The 20448-nt window shown below is 47.6% G+C and overlaps 1 protein-coding gene across 1 annotated transcript in view; it reads right to left on the reverse strand.

Moving 5' to 3' along the window:
* Nucleotides 1–20448, reverse strand: part of LOC119976418 (spermatogenesis-associated protein 16-like) — a 281641-nt gene that overhangs the window by 200534 nt on the left and 60659 nt on the right. The window contains 2 exon segments of the mRNA XM_038816943.1: nucleotides 6633–6722; nucleotides 10888–11033. Coding sequence (XP_038672871.1) covers nucleotides 6633–6722; nucleotides 10888–11033 — 236 coding nt within the window.

Below are 20448 nucleotides of genomic sequence, written 5' to 3' on the forward strand. Positions count from 1 at the left end.
GCTGGCTATAGAGCCTCTGACAATGGCTCTTAGGGGGCGCGACAGAGTGGTAAGAGATTACATGGGGATGAAGGAAGCATCAGGTGTCGATCTATGCTGACCACCTACTATTGTATGTCTCGGACCCGCTGAAGAGCATGGAGAGGATCTTGGGCCTGTTGGGGAAGTTTGGTGCATTCTTGGGATATAAGTTAAATGTAGGGAAAAGTGAAGTGTTACTGGTAAATGAATTGGGTCGGCGAGCCAATTTAGGGGGGATGCCACTTAAGGTATCCAGAGACAGGTTTAGATACCTGGGGATTCAGGTAGCGAGGGAATGGGCGATGCATCACAAATGGAATTTAACAAAACTGATGGAGCAGGCTAGGGGGATCTCAAGAGATGGGACACGCTGCACTCGATTTTGGCAGGGAGGGTCCAAGTGGTGAAGATAAACATTCTGCCGAGGTACCTGTTCATATTACAGGCACTCCCAATCTTTATACCTCCCGATCTTTATGCCTTCTTTCGGAAATTGGAAACAATTATTTCGGACTTTGTATGGGCAGGGAAGACGTCAAGGATTAAGAGAACCCTGTTACAGAGGCAGAGGCAGCAGGGAGGGTTGGTGTTGCTGAACATGCTACATTACTATTGGGCGGCGAATGTGGTAAAGACGAAGCAATGGTGGGAAGGAGAGGAGGTAGAATGGGTCAGGATAGAGACCGAATCCTGTAAGGGGGTTCAGCCTAAGGGCTATGTTGATGGCAGCGCTGCCAATGGTGCCAAGCAGATACTCGGGGAGCCTGGTGGTGCAATCCAGGTTGAAGATCTGGAACCAGCTAAGGAGGCACTTTCGGATAGAGGGGATTCGTTGTTAACGCCATTGTGTGAAATCCACAGTTTCGAGCCGGAGGAGGATAGATTGGACATATAGGAAGTGGAGAGAAGTGGGGCTGATTAAGGTGAGGGATTTCTATCTGGAAGAAAGGTTTGCCAGTATAGATGAATTGAGGGAGAGGGTAGCTCCCGTTAGAAAGTGAGTTTAGGTACCTGCAGGTAAGGATCTTCACACGGAAAGTTTGGAAAGAGTTGCCCAGGTTGCCGAGGTACACCCTGCTGGAGCAACTGTTGCTTCCGGATGTGGAAAGGGAGGGCAGGATCAGAGACATATACACGTGGCTGGAAGAACAGCGAGGTGAGTGATGGTAAAGATTAAGGAGAAGTGGGAAGGGGAAGGTGGGAGGGGAATAAACTGGGGAATATGGAGTGAGGCGATACAAAGGATACATGTGACCTCCTCATGCAGGGGCCTCACGGTAGCATGGTGGTTAGCATCAATGCTTCACAGCGCCAGGGTCCCAGGTTCGATTCCCGGCTGGGTCACTGTCTGTGTGGAGTCTGCACATTCTCCCCGTGTGTGCGTGGGTTTCCTCCGGGTGCTCCGGTTTCCTCCCACAGTCCAAAGATGTGCGGGTTAGGTGGATTGGCCATGCTAAATTGCCCGTAGTGTAAGGTTAATGGGGGGATTGTTGGGTTATGGGTTACGTGGGTTTAAGTAGGGTGATCATTGCTCGGCACAACATCGAGGGCCGAAGGGCCTGTTCTGTGCTGTACTGTTCTATGTTCTATGCGAAAGGATGAGCCTGATACAGTTCAAGGTCGTACACAGGGTACATACACATGATGCGGGCAAGTGGGTTCTTTCAGGGGGTGGCAGACGAGTGTCAGAAATGTGGGCGGGGACCAGCGAACAACTCACATATGTTCTGGGACTGCAAAATGTTGGAGAGATTCTTTTTTTTAAAATTTAGAGTGCCCAATTCTTTTTTCCAATTAAGGGGCAATTTAGCATGGCCAATCTGTGTTATTCCTTGTGTCTGAATAAAGCTCATAGTCTTACAGTTGAAGTAGATGCTTTATTGCGAGTTTTTTCTCTCTCCAGCGCTTATACTATGTTACCTCAGAGCTGCCTGTCTGTGTCCTGCTCACCAGCTGCTGTTCCTCTGAAGAGTCCCCTGACTTCCTGTCTGTCTGTATTTATACATCTCCTCCACTCCCTCTAGTGATTGCTTAGTTGTATTGTATTTACATTGACCCCTTGTGTATATACACAGATATGCAGATCACCACATGCCCCCTTTTTTATTTTACATATTTTCTGTACAGTGATAAAGAAAATTGTACAAAACGGTTAAATTATGATATATATATATATATATATCTGTAAAGTGGTGATGATATTGGTTATAATACAAAGCCAATTAATATTTGAGTCCAATCTTAAAAACATTTATGAGTCCAACTTTATGAATTTGTTCGGTTGAGATTTTTTTTCTGTTGTTGACGTGATGATATTGATATTGTAACTTCTTTGTGAATGTCATCAGCGTTCTTGTGTTTCAAGTACCAACAAGTCATCACGAGGTGTTCCAATGGTCGAGCCACTGATGTTGACTGACGTGGACGTTTTTCTGTGCTTGTGGTATTGATTTATTGTGTCATCTGCCTTGAAAGCTGGTGTGATTGTTTGTTCTGGAGCAAATGTGAATTTGTGAGATTCATTGTCATGCCATGGTATGTATGTACTGTTGTCATTGTATTGGAGTGTGCTGTTGTATTGTCCTTCATGTGCAGAGTTGTGCCATTTTCTACACGTACGTTGTTTCATTGTTGTTTCTGTCGTTTCCGTCTTTGTTGTTTTCGCTGTCATTCTTGTTGTTGTTTTTGTCGTGCTTGTTGTTTCTGTTTTTTCATTGTTGTTCTTGTTGTTTTTGTCGAGCTTGTTGTTGCTGTTATTGTCTTTGTTATGCTTCTTGGTGTTGTTCTTGTAGTTTTTGTTGTTCGTGTTGTACTTCTTGTTGCTGTTCTTGTTTCTGTTGTGCTTCTTGTGGTTTTTGTTGTTCTTGTTGCGCTCAATGACTGTTCGTGTGGATAATTTGAGTCATTCTCAAAGTTATTGGTGTCAGTGTCCTTTGTGGTGTCTGATGTTACACCTTGAGCGTTTCTTCTTGACGATTGTGAGAATGATCTGATGTTGCATTTATCTTGGTGACATCAGTCATTTGTGATTCCTCTTCTTTGCTTCCTTGGTGATCCTCTTCTGGAGTCACTTCTGGTTCATTTGAATCATCTTTGGTTTCTTGGTGCTCCTCTTCTGGAGTCAAAATCTTCAAGATTTCATTTTCTTGTGGGTAGTTTAAAGTGGATGTGGTTTCAATTGACATGGTCTCACTGGACTCATGAATAGCTCTACTGATTGTTGAGTGCTTCTGTACAGACGAGCTGAGATCTGTCAGTCTCGCTGTGATCCTGGACATCCTGTATGTCACTGTTTTCACATACAGTTGGTAGACTTACATTGTCTTCTTGTTGATTATGTGAGCTGGGTAGATGTTCATAGTCTTCTTTTTCTTGTTCACGTGAGGTGGATGGACCTTCATGATCTTGATCTTGCATGGCATTCACTATGGAGCCTTTAATTGCTTCCATTTTGGAGTCTGTCAACGAGCTCTCTGTGGAGGCTTGCGTCGCTCTCTCTGTGTAGTCTTTCATCACTCTCTGTGGAGTCGTGCAGTGTTTTCTCTGTGGAGTCGATCTGTGCTCTCTCAACAGAGTCGGTCAGTACTCTGTGTGCCATCGTGTTCTTCTTGGGTATTTGACAGGTTGCTGTCATACAATGTATCGACGATCTGCCATTGCATCATGGTATTGGATTCATCTACCATGAGTAGAGTGTTGAGCTTTGCAACCGTGTTGCTGATGCTATGATTAGCATATCTGAATAACTCAGCCATGTCTGAGTAGTATTTTTCAATAAACAAATTATCTTTTTTTGTTTTGGATTTGTTATTGTTCTCTTCATGTTCAATGAACTTTGGTTTTGGTTTTGTCATTTTGCTCTTCACTTTTGGGTGGCGTAGAATACTTGTTCCAGGGTGCTGCGAAAATAACTTTCAACTTTTCAACTGCTGGTAGAAGTTCAAGCAATGTTGTGCCTTTTGAGGTTGGAGTTGTTAGTTTTGTGCCTTTAAGAATCATGTTTGTGATTTTCAGGCATTTCCCCTTTAAGTGGGCGTAGTCTGTGCATGTGCAAATCGATGTTCCTTTACTGTGCTTTTCTTTGTAAGCTGCGCATGCACGGCTTGCGCATGCGCACATCCATCTTTGAACTGTGCGCTCTTTTTGACCAACTGCGCATGTGCGGCTTCAGCATGCGCAGAATGATCTGTGCCCAAAACGTCTTTTTTCAATTACGCATGCATGGATTCTGTTTCCTACGCATACGCAGACCCAGATTTGCATCTTTTGTTCCCCGGGCGGTTTAAAATGTGCTCTTAACTGCTTTCGACCTGTGGGGAAGAGCTTTATCAGCCTTTTTTTCCAGGTAAGCACTTGATGTTATCTTTTTCTTGCAATCTGCACTTTTCAATCGCGATTTCCAGCGTTAAACCTTTCTGTTCTCGTAATGATTGTTCGAGTTTCGCATCACTCATTGTGCAATTTGGTCTCTAAGCATTGAATGTCTTAAAGAAGCATTTTTACTGGTGTTACAGTGATCTTCAAATGTTTTCAGTATTACTTCTAATTTGGTGTAGTCTTCACCTTTCAAGTATTTAAAGCCGTTGTATATTTCTATAGCTTCATGTCCTTGAGGAGCAGTGCTATTTTCATTTCTTCTGAGGCTGTTCTCAAATCATTAGCTATGACATATATTTCGAACATTTGTTTACAGCTTTTCCATCTATGACTTAAATTACCGGTTGTTTTCATCTGCGGTGGAGTTCCAACGAGTTTCATTGAATCAGCGAAGTCTCCCCGCGTCGCATGTCTGGTACGAGTTTTCTTGTCATTTCGATCTTTCTTTGTCTACATCTTATGTAATCTTCTAGCAAGCGTTCTGAAGACTCCTGGTACCATGTGTTATTCTTTGTGTCTGAATAAAACTTGTACTCTTACAGTTGAAGTAGATGCTTTACTGTGAGTTTGTTCTCGCTCCAGTGCTTATACTATCGTACATCTGAGTTGCCTATCTGTGTCCTGATCACCGGCTGCCGTTCCTGTGAAGAGTCCCCTGACTTCCTGTCTGTCTGTATTTATACATCTCCCGTGCTCCCTCTGGTGATTGCTTAGTTGTATTGCATTTACATTGACCTCTTGTATATATACACACAGATATGCAGATCACTACACAATCCACCTACCCAGCACATCGTTTGGGTTGTGGCGGTGAAAAACACGTAAACACGGGGAGAATGTGCAAACGTCACACGGACAGTGACCCAGGGCCGGGATCGATCCTGTGACCTCTGCGCCGTGAGACAGCAATGCTAACCACTGCACCACCGTGCTACCCTAAATTAGTAAGATTCTGGGTGGGAGTGTTTGCGGCACTAGCAAGGAGACTGGGGGAGGAGGTTGAGCCGGACCCTTTGGTAGCGATATTTGGGATATTGGAGAAGCTGGAGCTGATAGAGGGGAGGAAGGCCGATGTTGTGGCCTTCACTTCTCCGATTGCCCGTCGACAAATTTTATTGCAGTGGCGGTCAGCAACGCCACCGGGGATAGCGGCCTGACTGGGTGACTTAAATTACTCTCTTCTGCTGGAAAAGATCAAATACAAGTTAAGGGGTTCAGCGGTGGGTTTTGAGGCAAGGTGGGGATGTTTGTGACCATGTTTGAGGAGTTGTTCATCGCGTGGGTGGGGTGGCGAAAAAGGGAAAACATTTGTACAAACTGTATAGTTGTATGTTGGGAAGTTTGTTTCCCGAATTGTTTACATGTTGTAACTTTTTATATACGTTTAGAATAAAATACATTTTAAAAATATATTAGGTAAACAGGAATGCATTCTAAACATGTTGGATAAAGACTTGGGGGGGGGGGGGTGTAGTACAAGGGTATTGCATAAAAAGGGATAATGTAGGACTGGGTATTGTATCGCCCACACTGTTACGTAAAGGATTTCATGACCCAAGTCTAGAGGACAGTCTTGGACTGGACAGAGACCTGTGTGGGGGCAAGAATGGAGACTGTTCCAAGCTGAGATCTTATACTGTATAAATGTACTATGTACAGTCATTAATAAACGCTTACTGCTAAAGACTTAGAACCTCTTTGTGAGACCCACCGAACCACACATTTTACAACATTATACGCGAGCAAACCAGTTCCAAAATGAAAATTGAAAATAAATGTTTGTGATTTATTAAAACATTTAATAAATTTGTTACATTTAAGGCATTTAGTACAATTAAAGATGTATCAATAGATGTTTAATTGTAATTTATGAATCTGAAAAAAAAAGTGAAGTTGAATCAAGATGACCTGTGACAGAAAATGATTAGGACAAATGTGAATTCTAAAGTGCGCAAGTAAAGATTAGAATTGACTAGTTGCAACATGTAATTTTTGTCTGAGCAGAACTGAATCTACTTCAATTTCTTGTTAGTTCTAATCACATTAATTACTAAAATGTTGACCTTACATGCACCGCAGATACATATCATCTGAGAGCTTAAATGGTCCGTCATTACATGCGATATTGACAAGTTTAACATTGTTATACTCTGCTCAGTTCTAGCTTAGAATGAAGACTTATTTCAAGCCTTTAGTTCAATATCTTTATTTCACATTTATGGAAGTTCCCTTACCTTGCAGCTTCAGCATATCGTTCCAAACAACGGAAGACTGTGGCTTGACGAAGGTGGTTCCGGAAGTTAATTGGATTCAGGAGTATACTCCTTAGAAATAGCACAAAATTAGGAATTAGCCTGTCACAAAACTGACTAATAAAGTATGTGTGGGTTTTACAAAGTCAGTGTATGTTTTGAAGTATTGTCAAATATTTCAAAATTATTAGTGTACCCAAAAATTCTCATTAAGGATACATCCAAGTCTGTTCATCTGATTTTTCTGATACAACATGAAGGGTTCACATAAATTACTGATATACAAGCAGTAATCTCATTCCTTTATTTGGTTGATGCAGAAAATTGTAGTAGTGTTGTTGTCAATATGCTTACTTTCTCTGGCATTATTTGGCATTGAAGAAAACTTAAAAGAGTCGCATGCATTCCTGCTTGCTTCAGTAGAGTTTCTATATCCTATTATTAAAAATTATTTGTATATTGTGGGATAATTAAGCTAACACTGGTCACTTGTGCCACAAGCTAATGTGAAATGGAGAAGAATCTTCAAATGCCAGCAGTTTGCACTACAATGGTGTAATATACTTAAGATATGATTACAGCTGAAATTTGGTAGGTGGTAAAACCAACTATAGGTTCCCAGTTAGAAAGGCACCATTGAGCCGCAGTAGGTATCCGATTCCTGCATGCGTTTGCAAATCCTCCCCCATCCCTTTACTAAGAGGTGAATAATGGAATGCTGGCAGGAATATCAGTATTCCAAAGTAAATGAGGCTGGATCCAGAAAAGCTCTCACACACAATAGGTATACAAAATGGTGGCACTCTTGATAAACCTCCCAATTTTATTTGAAGATCCTACTGAAAAGATTGGGGGCGGGATTCTCCGTTGGCTGATGCCGAAATCTCAAAATGTGATTGAGCAGATAGTAGGTTCCGACGGCAAAATCACAGCAGGCGCTGATTTGACGCCAAATCACAATTCTCCGTAATCTCGACAGCGGCGTCAATGCAGTCCGGAACACATGTACAGTAAACACCTTTTGCATGTCATTAGCTGGCCCGACCTGATATTCTCCAGAGCCTCTGCGATTCTCCGCCTCTGAGGGGCCGAATTCCCGACGGCACGGTTCACTTGTGCTTTTAAAACTTGTGAAACTGCTGTTGTGGCTGATGAAGGAGAGAGGGGAGGTAGGACACAGAGACGTGACAATAGGCTGCTGGGCCGGTCACAGGATGGGCTGGCTGGGGTGGGAGGGTCCTTGTTAGGGCAGGGGTGGGGGGAGGGAGGTAGTAACGGGGGAACAGGCCATGAACTGGATTGATCATTGCATGCAAGCTGGCCATTCCCTTGCATGCAGTGATCACCCCATGGATAATGCTACCATGAGCAGGAGTTGGACATTGTCAAACAATGCGGAGCACCAGAGCTCATCCAGAGTGGATTGTCATAATCCCCCACTCTATGGACCAGACCCGGTGTTAAGGCGAGGGAGGGGTGGGGTGAGTGGAATGCGGTATCAGTGCTGCTGGCAGGTGTCGTCGTCCACCGCCCCCCACCCCAAGTCGGTGAACCTGGAGGAATTGGCCGTTGGGGAAAACGATGTGCGGCCTCCCGTGCCTGCCTGAGCTCCATGTCCTGCCCATCCTCGCCCTCTCTCGGATCCCTGGGGGGAGGGTGGAGCCCAGACCAAACCGAGCACCAAAGCAGGTTGTAACAGTGTGAACAGGTGTTTAACGTAACAACATATGTACAGATTTGTGCTCAAGCCCCTGTAACTAAACTGTGCCCTGCACTCATGCCAACTTAACAAGTGTCTAACTTTCTGGCCTATGGGCTCTAATGCTTTGTCTTGGTGGATCCCCAGATGGTGCAGCAGAAGTGGAGGTGGCTTGCTCTAATTCCCGCCCTGCGACCTGGGTCCTGTTGGCGGGCTTCTTCCGGGGCGACCGGGCCTGGATAGGTCTAGCTGCTGCTCAGGCGTCCCAGGTGTCCTGGTGCCTCCTTGTTCTGCCTGTTGTCCACCAGATGCACCAGGGACAGGAGAGGAGGGTGTGGGGGAAGTCTGAGATGCTGCGGTGTTCTGGCACCTCCCTTGCGGGAGTCATCTGCACGAGCCCCATCATCTCCTCCTCCCTTGGGGTGCTTGATGACCTCCGGACTACTCCACGGGATGGAGTGAGAGCAGAGCTAACCCATTGGGCCCCCCCACCATCTGCTGCTCCCAGGCTGAAGGCCTGCTCTCGTCTCGACCAGGGTCTACATGCTTGCAGCCATGAAGCACAGGGAGGGGACCATTGCTGTCTGGGACTGGGCCACATTACCCACTGTGCCATCACCTTCTGAGTCAGCGTCACATCAGCCAGTGACTGCGCAATCTCCATCTGAGACTGGGCCACCTCCTTCAGCGTCTGTGCCACGTCAGCCAACACCTGGGCAATGCCGCCGATGTTCTCAACCATGACCTGCTATGACTGGGTTACACTCAGAAGCACCACTGCAATTTCCAGGTGGCTCTGGCACTTGATTACTTGTGACTCAGCAACCCTTCTCCACAGCTTCTACACAGAAAGCCTCGGGACTTGAACATGCTGATCCATAGCCAAAACCGTCGCCCCCAATGTCTCCACCGCGGACGCCACCCATGCTGTGTTGGCCTGGGTGGCACGCATTGGCAACACCTCCTGCTGCTGCACACGGTTGCACTCCTCCAACTGCACCTGCAGGTGCTGGATGCTCGCAGACAATCACTCATGTAGTCTCTGGCTCTGCGACCGCATCTCCGCAATCGATGGGACTGTCCATTCCAGAAGCCTGAAACCCTTCTGGGCAGCAGCTAGTTCCTGCCTGCCCTCTGACTGTCAGACCCCTCGGGTGTTCTGACCTCCACCTGCTGTACAGGATTAGCTGTGTGGTGCGAACCAGATAGTGTCCCAGGAGCCTTTTCACTGAAGTACCCAACCGAGGTGAGTGTCTCTGGGATGGTGGAGGGTGTTGGAGACAGTTGTGACGGGAAGTTAGTGTCATCCTCAGACTCAGGTCCGGGGTGTCCTGCTTAACGGGTGGACAGCTGACATCCAAGCTGCTCTCATTGTCAATTCTTGGCTCACCGGGTTGGTGGGTCACTGAGTCACTGGCTGGGGACGTGGGAAATCCGATGGACCTGCCCCACTGCCAGCAGGTCCTGCAAGACACAAGAAAAGACGCATGTTTGATTGTGTGTGTGTGTGTGTGTGTGTGTGTGTGGGGGGGGGGGGGGGGGGGGGGGGGATTGACACGCGTGTCACGGGGAACTCCATCTAAGCAGCGACCTCCCTTTCATCTGGTCCGACGACCAGTTCCAGGGCCCTTTGATCTGCCATGGTCAGGGGCCCTGGTCCGATGGTTCCCCTTCAGTTTTCTCCTGCTCCCGGTGGTTATGGACAGCGTTCTCCTGGGTGTGGGGGATGTAGGGAGCAAACGGAAACAACAGTGTTAGATAGTCCGAAGCATTCAGCACGGGGGTGGGTTGCTCGTGACCTCAGTGGCCAGGGCAACTGGCCATGGTGGCTGGTATGGGTGCCGGCATATGTTGCAGGGTGGGGGTTCTTCCACTGATGTGTGGGCCAGGGGTTGGTGCCAGGGACAGTGCTGCCTGCTCACCCTGGACACCCTGACGAGATCGTGCAGTTTTTTTCAGCACTGCTGGCTGGTACGGACAATGTTGTCCACGGTGCTCACGGCCTCCTGCGCCCAGGTATGGTGAATGGCAGTGGCTGGCAGCCTCTTTCCCGGGCTGGGGTACAGGGTCATCCACCTCTCCTCCACGGCATTTAGGGGGGGTCTCCAGCTCAGAATCTGTGAACCTTAGTGCCAAGCATCTTGCTACCATCTTGTTGGCTGGGATGGTGTGTGTGGAGAGTGAAGTGTCTACATGCGGCTACAGCTTGCCAGTCTCCTGAGAGTCAATCGCGAAACTGGCAAATCCCGGACCATTTCTCATTGGAATCTATTGTGATCCACGTGGCGCCAGTGCGAGCCCCTTAACAATAGCTGAATCACTCCATTTTGCTGTCATGGAACTCGACCAATCTTGTGCTGGCGCCATGTGAAGAGAATTTAGCCCTGGATTTAAAAAAAATATAAAACTAAGGTATAAAGTGTTCCAGCAGTTCTTTCAGGGAGAAACGTCATAAGTCAAAGTGCATAAAGCTCAAGCTCCAACTTCATGGCAAGAGAGGAATAATTATATAATTCAATAACAGTCAAAAGGGTTTACCTGTGAGCATGATTAAGAGCTAGGTCTGGTCTTCTCATGCGCAGATAGCAGGTTACAAGCTTAGTTTCGATAAAACTGGCAATACTTGAAATCTTTTCGTAAGATGCATAAAATGGGTTTCCCAGAACTGCTCCTTTACTACAAAGCTATACAAAGCAAATTAATATTCAGATTTAATGTTAGCAATTATAAAGTAGGAAGAGCTGTAATTTTTAGTAGTACTCAACAACACACATAAACCACTTGATATTTTCTATTCAGATTCCCAGGCAGCAGAGTACAAATCAAAGCAAGCATAGAAAGTCATACATAGGTTGCACTATGCACTGGTCAAGTATGTCTTACTCTGTCCAGGTCTGGTGAGAGAGTCAATAACAAAACAGCTTGCAGTTGGATAGCACCTTCAATGTGGCGACACCTCCTGAAGGTACTTCAACCAAATTTCGATACCAAGCCAGATAAAGACAGACGTGAGCAAAATCTAAGTGAGGTTTTAAAGGAGAAGGGATAGAGATAGAGGTCAACATGTTTACGGCAGGAATTCTGGAGTTTAGGGCCATGATTGACAAAAAATCGCTGCCACTGGTGCAGCAGAGAAAACTAGGACTTACCAAGACGTCAGAATTGGAAGAGCACAGGAATCCCAAAGGGTTGTAGGGCTTCAGGAGCTTACAGAGGGGCAAAACCATGAAGCGATTTAAAAACAATTGGAAATTTAAAATCAAAGGGGTGCTGGACTGGGAAGATGATGAATGAACAGGGCTTGGCACAATATGGATATGGGAAGTAAGATTTTGGATTTGTTCGGGATTGCATGGGATCCATAATGGAATGCTGGCTTGGTGAAATAGAGTCAGGTCAGAAGCTCAGCTCAGGATCAAATAGGATGCCAAGGTTGCAAGTGGTTTGGTTCAGCCTCATATCTTGTCCAGGACAAGGATGAAGCTGGCTAAGGAATGAAGCTTGACACAGAGACTGAAGATAGTTACATCAGTCTTCAGAATATTTAGTTGTCGCTGAGGACCCAGGTTCGATCCCGGCTCCGGGTCACTGTCCGTGTGGAATTTGTATATTCTCCCCGTGTTTGCGTGGGTTTCCTCCCCATAAATTAAAAAATGTGCAGGCTAGGTGGATTGGCCATGCTAAATTGCCCCTTAATTGGAAAAAAATTGGGTACGCTAAATTTATATAAAAAAAAGAATATTTCATTGGAGAATATTTGTTATCGTCTAATACTGAATTTTGGTTTGCATGTTATCATAAGACCATAAGACATAGGAGCAGAATTAGGCCACTCGGCCCGTCAAGTCTGTTCCGTCATTCAATCATGACTGATATTTTTCTCATCCCCATTCTCCTGCCTTCTCCGCATAACCCCCTTATTAATCAAGAACCTATCTATCTTTGTTTTAAAGACACAGCGAATTGGCCTCCACAACCTTCTGCGGCAAGGAGTTCCCCAGATTTACCACCCTCTGGCTGAAGAAATTCCTCCTCATCTCTGTTTTAAAGGATCGTCTCTTTAGTCTCTGGTATCCTCTGGTATCCATACTGGTGTCCTCTGATTCTAGTTTTTCCGACAAGTGGAAACATCCTCTCCACGTCCACTCTATCCAGGCCTCGCAGTATCCTGTAAGTTTCAATAAGATCCCCCTTCATTCTTCTAAACTCCAACAAGTAAAGACCCAGAGTCCTCAACAGTTCCTCATGTGGCAAGCTCTTCATTCCAGGGATCAATCATTCTTGTGAACCTCCTCTGGACCCTTTCCAAGGCCAGCACATCTTTCCTTAGATACGGGGCCCAAAACTGCTCACAATACTCCAAATGGGGTCTGGCCAGAGTCTTGTTCAACCTCAGAAGTACATCTCGGGTCTTGTATTCTAGCCCTCTTACATGAATACTTTGAGCGGCTAGTCACGAGACGGATGAACGCTTAGCCTCCCAGACGGTCTCGATCCACTGCAGTTCGCCTGTCACCGCAACAGGTCCAGCGCAGATGCTATCTCCCTGGCTCTACAATTAACATTCGAACACCTCGACAACAAGGACACCTACGTGAGACTGCTGTTCATAGACTACAGCTCTGCCTTCAATACCATTATCCCGACAAGACTTATAACCAAACTCTGCAATCTTGGACTTGACCCCTCTCTGTGCGGCTGTATCCTGGTCTTCTTCACCAACAGACCACAATCTGTCAGGATAGGCAACAGCACCTCCTCCACAATAATCCTCAACACCCGCAAGGGCCCTGCAAGGATGTGTGCTCAGTCCTCCACTGTACTCCCTATACACACATTCGACTGTGTGGCAAGATTAAACTCCAACTCAATCTATAAGTTTGTGGATGATGCGACTGTGGTGGCTCGTATCTCAAACAACGACAAATCAGACTACAGAAGAGAGATGAATCACTTTCTTGCATGGTGTACCGAAAACAACCACTCTCTAAATGTCAGAAAGACCTAGGAACTGATCATCGACTTCTCAAAGCGTGGCACGATAAACATCAATGGCTCCAAAGTGGAAATGGTTGATAGCTTTAAGTTTCTGGGAGTCACCATCACCAACAGTCTGTCCTGGTCCACTCACGTTGATGCAACAGTCAAGAAAGCCCAACAATGTCTCTACTTCCCACGGAAGCTAAAGAAAGTCGGCATGTCTGCATCGACTCTCACAAACGTCTACAGATGTGCCATAGAGAGCATCCTATCTGGCTGCATCACAGCTTAGTATGGCAACTGCTCAGCCCAAGATCGCAAGAAACTGTAGTGTGGTGAACTCAGCCCAACGCATCACAAAAGCTTGCCACCCTCACATTTGATTCTGCCTACACCTCCCGCTGCCTCAGGAAGGCAGTCAGCATTATCAGAGACCCCTCCTACCCAGGCTTTGACTTCTTCCAGACCCTTCCAACAGACAAAAGATACAGAGATCTGAAGACCCGCACATCCAGATATAAGAACAGCTTCTTTCCCACAGCTACTAGTCTCAACGACTCTCCCTCGGACCCTGTAAAAACACTATTCACAACACCCTATGCTGCTCTTGCTCATATATTTTCTTTGTTTGGCCCCTTGTTCCACACTGTAATCAATCAATGTTTGTCGATGTACCATTTGTCAATGTACTCTGTTGATTATTTATTTTTGTCCACTGCATACTGTGTATGTTCCCTTGGCCGCAGAAAAATACTTTTCACTGTACATCGGTACATGTGAAAATAAATCAAATCAAAACAAATCAATCAATCAGCATGATAAATCAGAGACAGTAGAGGGACTTGGAAGCAGTATGCAGATGAACGGAATTCTGATCTTCCATATAATGCATTATGAAAGAGAACTGGAAAAACTTGAGTTTTTAAGCATTGAAAGGAGGTGTTTGAGAGGAGACAATAATAACTGAAAGTTAAATATGAATAAAAAGAGCTTAGAAAGTTTAGGATAGAGGGATTTGTGGAAAAGCTGAATCTGCTGATATACCCAGGCTGGAATAAATCGTTAAATGTCTTAAAATAATGAAAATAAATTCAGGGTGCATTATGAATCAACTAAGTAATCTGGAGCCATCTGCTGGTGACAAGGGTTATAATATAGACTTATCAAGTAAAGGTGACTGGAGCACGGAGAAGTGGGGCTGGATTCTCCTCTACCCAGCGGGGCGGGGGGGGGCCCGGCGGGATGGAGTGGCGTGAACCACTCCGGCGTCGGGCCGCCCCAAAGGTGCGGATTTCTCCGCACCTTTAGGGGATAAGCCCTAACCTTGAGGGGCTAGGCCCGCGCGCGGAGGGTTGGCGCCCCGCCGGCCAGCGGGAAAGGCCTTTGGCGCCACGCCAGCCGGGGCAGAAGGGACTTCGCCGGCCGGCCGAAGTCCGCGCACACGCCGGAGCGTCAGCGGCTGCTGACGTCATCCCCGCGCATGCGCAGGGGTGGGGGTCACTTCCGAGTCGGCCATCATGAAGGCTATGGCCAGCGCGGAAGGAAAAAAGTGCCCCGGTGGGCCCCGATCGCGGGCCAGGCCACCGTGGGGGCATCCCCGGGGCCGGATCGCCCCCCCCCCCCCCCCCCCCCCCCGCAGGACCCCAGAGACCGCCCGCGACGCCAGTCCCGCCGGTAAGGGAGGTGTTTTGATTCACGCCCGCAGGACCGGCATTACAGCAGCGGGACTTCGCCCCATCGTGGGCTGGAGAATCGCCGGGGGGGGGGGGCCCGCCGGCAAGCGGTCCGCGATTCCCGCCCCCGCCATCTCCCAAAGTCTCCAGCACCAGAGATTCGGCGGGTGCAGTAACCGTGGCCCGCCCATCGGCGGGCCCCCCCTGGTGATTCTCCAGCCCCTGATCAGAGCTCATTTGCATTCATTTTATATCACAGGAGGATTAGTTTTGTTTGCTTTTATAGCACTTCACAGTCCATTAACTCTTAAGTGTTTCCTCTTTTGAGCAGGTGTCCTGTCTGGCAGCATTTGTTCTGCAGGGAAGTTTTTCAACCTTGAATGCGTGAACAGCATGTCTGTCCTGGACATACTTCTCCACCATAGTGTTGTATTTTATATTTTCCCCGCGTCTTGACTGTGATAGAGAAATTCAAACAACATTCATTAGATAAGCAAAACTGAACTTTATTCACTAATTAGAACTGCTAGCAGAAATGGCAGAAACTTGGAGTCGGAAAGCAGTCAATTACAAACTGCTGAGTCCGACCCAAGTCTGCGATATCACAGGAAAAGAAGGCGATTCTTATACATTATAGGATCAAGATAACATGAATACAGCTTGGTCAGGAATTTGATTGAAAGTAAAACATAAGTAATAATCGTTACAATGGCGTCACCTTGCTGACCTCCAGGGGACTTGAGTTTCATATCATTATCTTGTCTTTGTTTTAAGAAAGGGAAGAAATTGTTTAGGAACAGGAAGAGACAGTTGTTCAGCTTGTTATGTATTGAGACTACATTTAGGCGCATGATGAAAACACCTTATCTTAGAATTTTAGAGTCACTCGGTTCTTAGGTCAAGTCGACCTCGGCTGTGTATATCTGTGTATTTTGAATCTGTGTCTTAGGTTAAATTCAATTGTACCAAGAAGACTTGACTAGTTTTCCCATCATGCCATTATTTGCTTCACACAATACCACAATAGAATCAGCTGGCACCACCAGACATTAAAGTGTAATGGTTCCTCAATGAGAACTCCCATGCAGCCACTGTTGAAATCTCTGGATGAGCGCCAGAGAGTTGAGCATAATTTATTTGATGTTGCTTTCAATGGCCTGGGGGAATCGGCCTTCTGATCTGGAGGGCGAGGGAGTGTACAGAATGAAAGTTGCTAGCCCAAGGCACTCAGAGAGAGAAGGCGGGACAGTCATGTTTAGGATGGGTGAAGGGTGCAATCTTGGACAGGCTTAAAGTCACAGCTCTTGCGCTGCCTGCCCAGGTTCATTGAGTGTGGTGTCATAACAACAATCAGACTGCAGGATGTCCAAGCCTGAGTATCCACAGTACATAGTTGTATCTCCCCTCTTTGCTTTTGGTAGTAGTTGTGGCCTCTCACATTTCTGCGAGTCATGCTCGTCCAACCAATTGGCCACTATCATTTATGTTTCACTACTCTCAGCTGCCTGACTGTTCTGGGTCAGGGGAAGAATCCCTCATTGGAAAGGGCTGACGGTCACTGGCCAGGCTCCGTGAGAGATAGGCACGTGCCTCGCAGCACTGACCACACAAATGCACTGGTGGATGCAGGAGCTGTCAAGCTTAAAATGTGCCACATTATTAACCTTTTCATTACATTTTAATTTGATGTTTTAGTTTAATGTATGATTTGTTTTTGTTTAAGGCAGCACCTCTTTAAGGTCCTGCCCATTTTACTTTATCCCTCAGTTTATTCAATTTAGTGGATAGCACTGCTGCCTCACAGCAGCCGGGGGCCACCCAGGTTCAATTCTGGCCTTGGGTGACTGACACCCCATGGAGGATGAGGACATCTGCTCTCGATGGCCATGAAGCTTATGGGTGCCCTCAACCTTTTCATCATTGGGTCATTCCAGGGCTCAAGTGGGTATCTGTGCATCATCTCATAAGCATCAGCCCACAGGTGCATCTAGGAGTAAAGGATGTTCTGTATGCCAGGGCATCAACATACATCCACTTTGACCTGGACCTAACCCACAAAATCTCTGGGTTTCAGAATTCAATGACATCGCTGGGATGCCTCAGGTCTAAAAGCCATCAATTACACATATCAAGTACCCTTTTATTTTAAAACAGAAAGGTGTTTTACTCCCTAAATGTACAGATCCTGTGCAACAACCACTTCAGGCTCATGCACGTGCGCACGCTATCCTGAGAGTGTGCACGGCAGCTATGTCCTGGGGCATCTGGATATCCCTTGGGTCTTTGAGGACAACCCAGGCTGACAGGTTGGATTTTGGGAGGCAAGGGATACCTGTTGAGGTCATGGCTGATGATGCCAGTGTGGAGGCCTGAGACCAAGACAGAGTCCCATTACAATGAGGCCAACGCTGCCACCCAGACTGTCATCGAGCAGTGTATTGGCCTACTAAAGATGCAGTTCCATTGCCTGGACCACACTGGCGGTGCTCTACAGACCCTAGAGGGTCTCTCGCATTGTAATAGTCTGCTGTGCTTTCCACAACATTGCACAGTAGTGGAGTGACATGCTGCAGGAGGAGGAGGAACGTGTGGTCTCGCTTGAGAGGGGGGGGGGGGGGGGGGGGGGGGGCAAGAGGGTGGAGGATGAGTCTGAGTAGGACTCGGAAGGTAGAAGGTAGGTGGCAGTGGTCAGGGTCTGACTGGCCAGGAAGACGACAGCCTCCAGATTCACCAGCCCAACCGCACCTCCCTCAAACCATAGACTGAAATACTCCATTCCCAGAGACACGTTCCCCCTTTGCCAAACCCTGTTCCCCCACCACCACCGCCTGTGCTCTCCCCTCCCACGACCCTGTTTCCTACCCCCCCCTCCCACATCCCATGTTCCTCCTGACACTCTTCAAGGGTCTATTTGACATCACAACAGGCAGGCCTCCGCGCTGCCACTTGGGAGTGAGTGCAGAGGGACTAGTTAAATGCACCTCCCCCTTGTTAGCAGTGAACAGCTGAGCCCGAGTTGGGCAGCATGATAGCATAGTGGTTAGCACAATTGATTCACAGCTCCAGGGTCCCAGATTCGATTCCCCCGGCTTGGGTCGCTGTCTGTGCGCAGTCTGCACGTTCTCCCCTTGTGTGCGTGGGTTTCCACCGGGTTCTCCGGTTTCCTCCCACAGTCCAAAGATGTGCAGGTTAGGTGGATTGACCATGCTAAATTGCCCTCAGTGTCCACAATTGCCCTTAGTGTCGGGTGGGGTTACTGGGTTATGGGGATAGGGTGGAGGTGTGGGCTTGGGTAGGATGCTCTTTCCAAGAGCTGGTGCAGACTCGATGGGCCAAATGGCTTCCTTCTGCACTGTAAATTCTATGAAATCAGGCGCCTGGAGACTCTGGTTCGTCATGACTCACATGAGGGATCATTTATTGCACAAAGGGTGGGAGCACTGCTTTTTGGATTGCACTGATCGAGAGTACACTTCGACATATTTTGCGAGAATTGCTTCCAATAACTCCTAATATAATAGATGCACTTGCAAGATTTTTCTTTGAGATTGCACCTCCAAACTCCCAAGGCCTTTTCACCATCTACAAGACACAAGTCAGGAGTATGATGAAATTCTCTCCACTTGCCTTCAATAGTGCTGCACCAACACCACTCAAAATGCTCACTGCTGTCCTGACAAGGCAATTAACTTGAAACATTCATATCCTCCACCAATGCAATATCTATCATTTACAACAACTTGTTGTAACTTTAGCAGTGCCAGTTAAACCTGCAAACCCTATTAACCGATAAGGCCATGGGCAGAAGGAACAAGGGAACACCACCAACTGTAAGCCCCCTTTCACGTTAGGCTGAGCCAAAACTCCCTGGAACTCCCTGGGCAGGATTCTCCGATCCTGCGGCTACGTCTGCAGGATACATTTGGTCTTACGACCAGAATGTCTGCGTAGCCCTGCACTGATCCCCTGTCCAGTGGGGGGCAAGCAGCCGAGCAGTGTAAAGCCCCCGGCTTTTGTTCCAGACGTGGAGATGATCCACTCTCTGTGCTCCATGGGCACGAGCATGCAGACCCTGGTCGAGATGAGAACGGACCTCCAGGAGCGGCTGCTACAGATGATGTCCTGAGGCCGTCTATACTGCACACAGCATATTGAGGGGCGGAGCATCATAAAAACGTCACCCCCCTGATTCCAGCATAAACAGGGATTCTTTGACCGATCGCCAAACGCGAGAGAATCCCGCCCACCTATTTAAAAAAATGTTTTAATTTATTTTCATATTTTTATGATACATATTCTAGCAATCTCTGAAAGTTTAATGCTTGCATATTTACAGAGCACCCTCAGAGAAAGGAGCAGACCTTATCTGGCTGTTCTGCCTGGTTGGGGTCCTGGCGTGGCCCTGACGTGTATCGCCCAGCATGCTGGTGTTGTCCATGTTTCTCTGTTGTCCTTTGGCACGTCCTCCATGGCTATGCTGCCTATGTCCCCCCCCGATGGATGTTTTGCTCCCCCACCCCTTCTTGCTCCCTTTCCCCATTTCCCCCCTCCCCTTCCTTTTGTGTTTTGTGGTTTGTCTGTGCCTCCACCGACCCTCTTCCCCTCCCCCTCTCTATTGGTTGCTGGCTACGAACAGGTCTTGGAACAAGTTAATAAATGGTTTCTATGCCTTGTGGAAGCCTTCTTCCTACCCATTTTAATTTCTCCGCATTGTTTGACCGCAAGGTCTGGCTCCTCCCTCGGGTGCCCGATGGCCCCCAGTATACTCCACGGGACGGGGTGCAAGCGGAGCTATCCCCTGAGGCACTCCCGCCATCTGGCGCTGCCACTCCTGGAGGCCCGTTCTCATCTCGACCAGGGTCTGCATGCTCGTGCCCATGGAGCACAGAGAGTGGATCGTCTCCACTTTAGGAACTGAGCCACGTCACGCTGCGACTATGCCACCACCTTCTGGGTCTGTGTCATATTAGCCAATGACTGCGCCATCTCCCTCTGAGACTAGGGCACCTCCCTCTGGGTCTGCGTCATGTCGGCCAATGCCTGGGCAATGCCGCTGACGTTCTCAGCCATGGCCCACAGTGACTGGGCCATACTGAGAACACCACTGCAGTCCAGGTGGCTCTGGCACATGGCTGCATGCGAGAGGACAGCCCTGTCCTGGCACTCAGCCAACACCTTCAAAAATTGCCCCAGGCATTCGAAAGCTGATCCACAGCCAAAACCTCACCCCAAAGTTTCCACCACGGACGCCATCCATGCGGTGTTGGCCAGGGTGGCACGCATGGTCAGCATCACCTCCTGCGCCTGGGCTCCTTCAACTGCATCTGCAGGTGCTGTCTGCTCACCAACAACCCCTCATGTTGTCCCTGGCTCTGTAACTCCATCTCCACTATAGATGGGATTGTCCATTCCTGAAGCCCAAAACTAGTCCAGACAGCAGCTAGTC

The sequence above is a fragment of the Scyliorhinus canicula genome, chromosome 13 (genome assembly GCF_902713615.1).
Source record: "Scyliorhinus canicula chromosome 13, sScyCan1.1, whole genome shotgun sequence".
In the NCBI taxonomy this organism is placed as follows: Eukaryota; Metazoa; Chordata; class Chondrichthyes; order Carcharhiniformes; family Scyliorhinidae; genus Scyliorhinus; species Scyliorhinus canicula.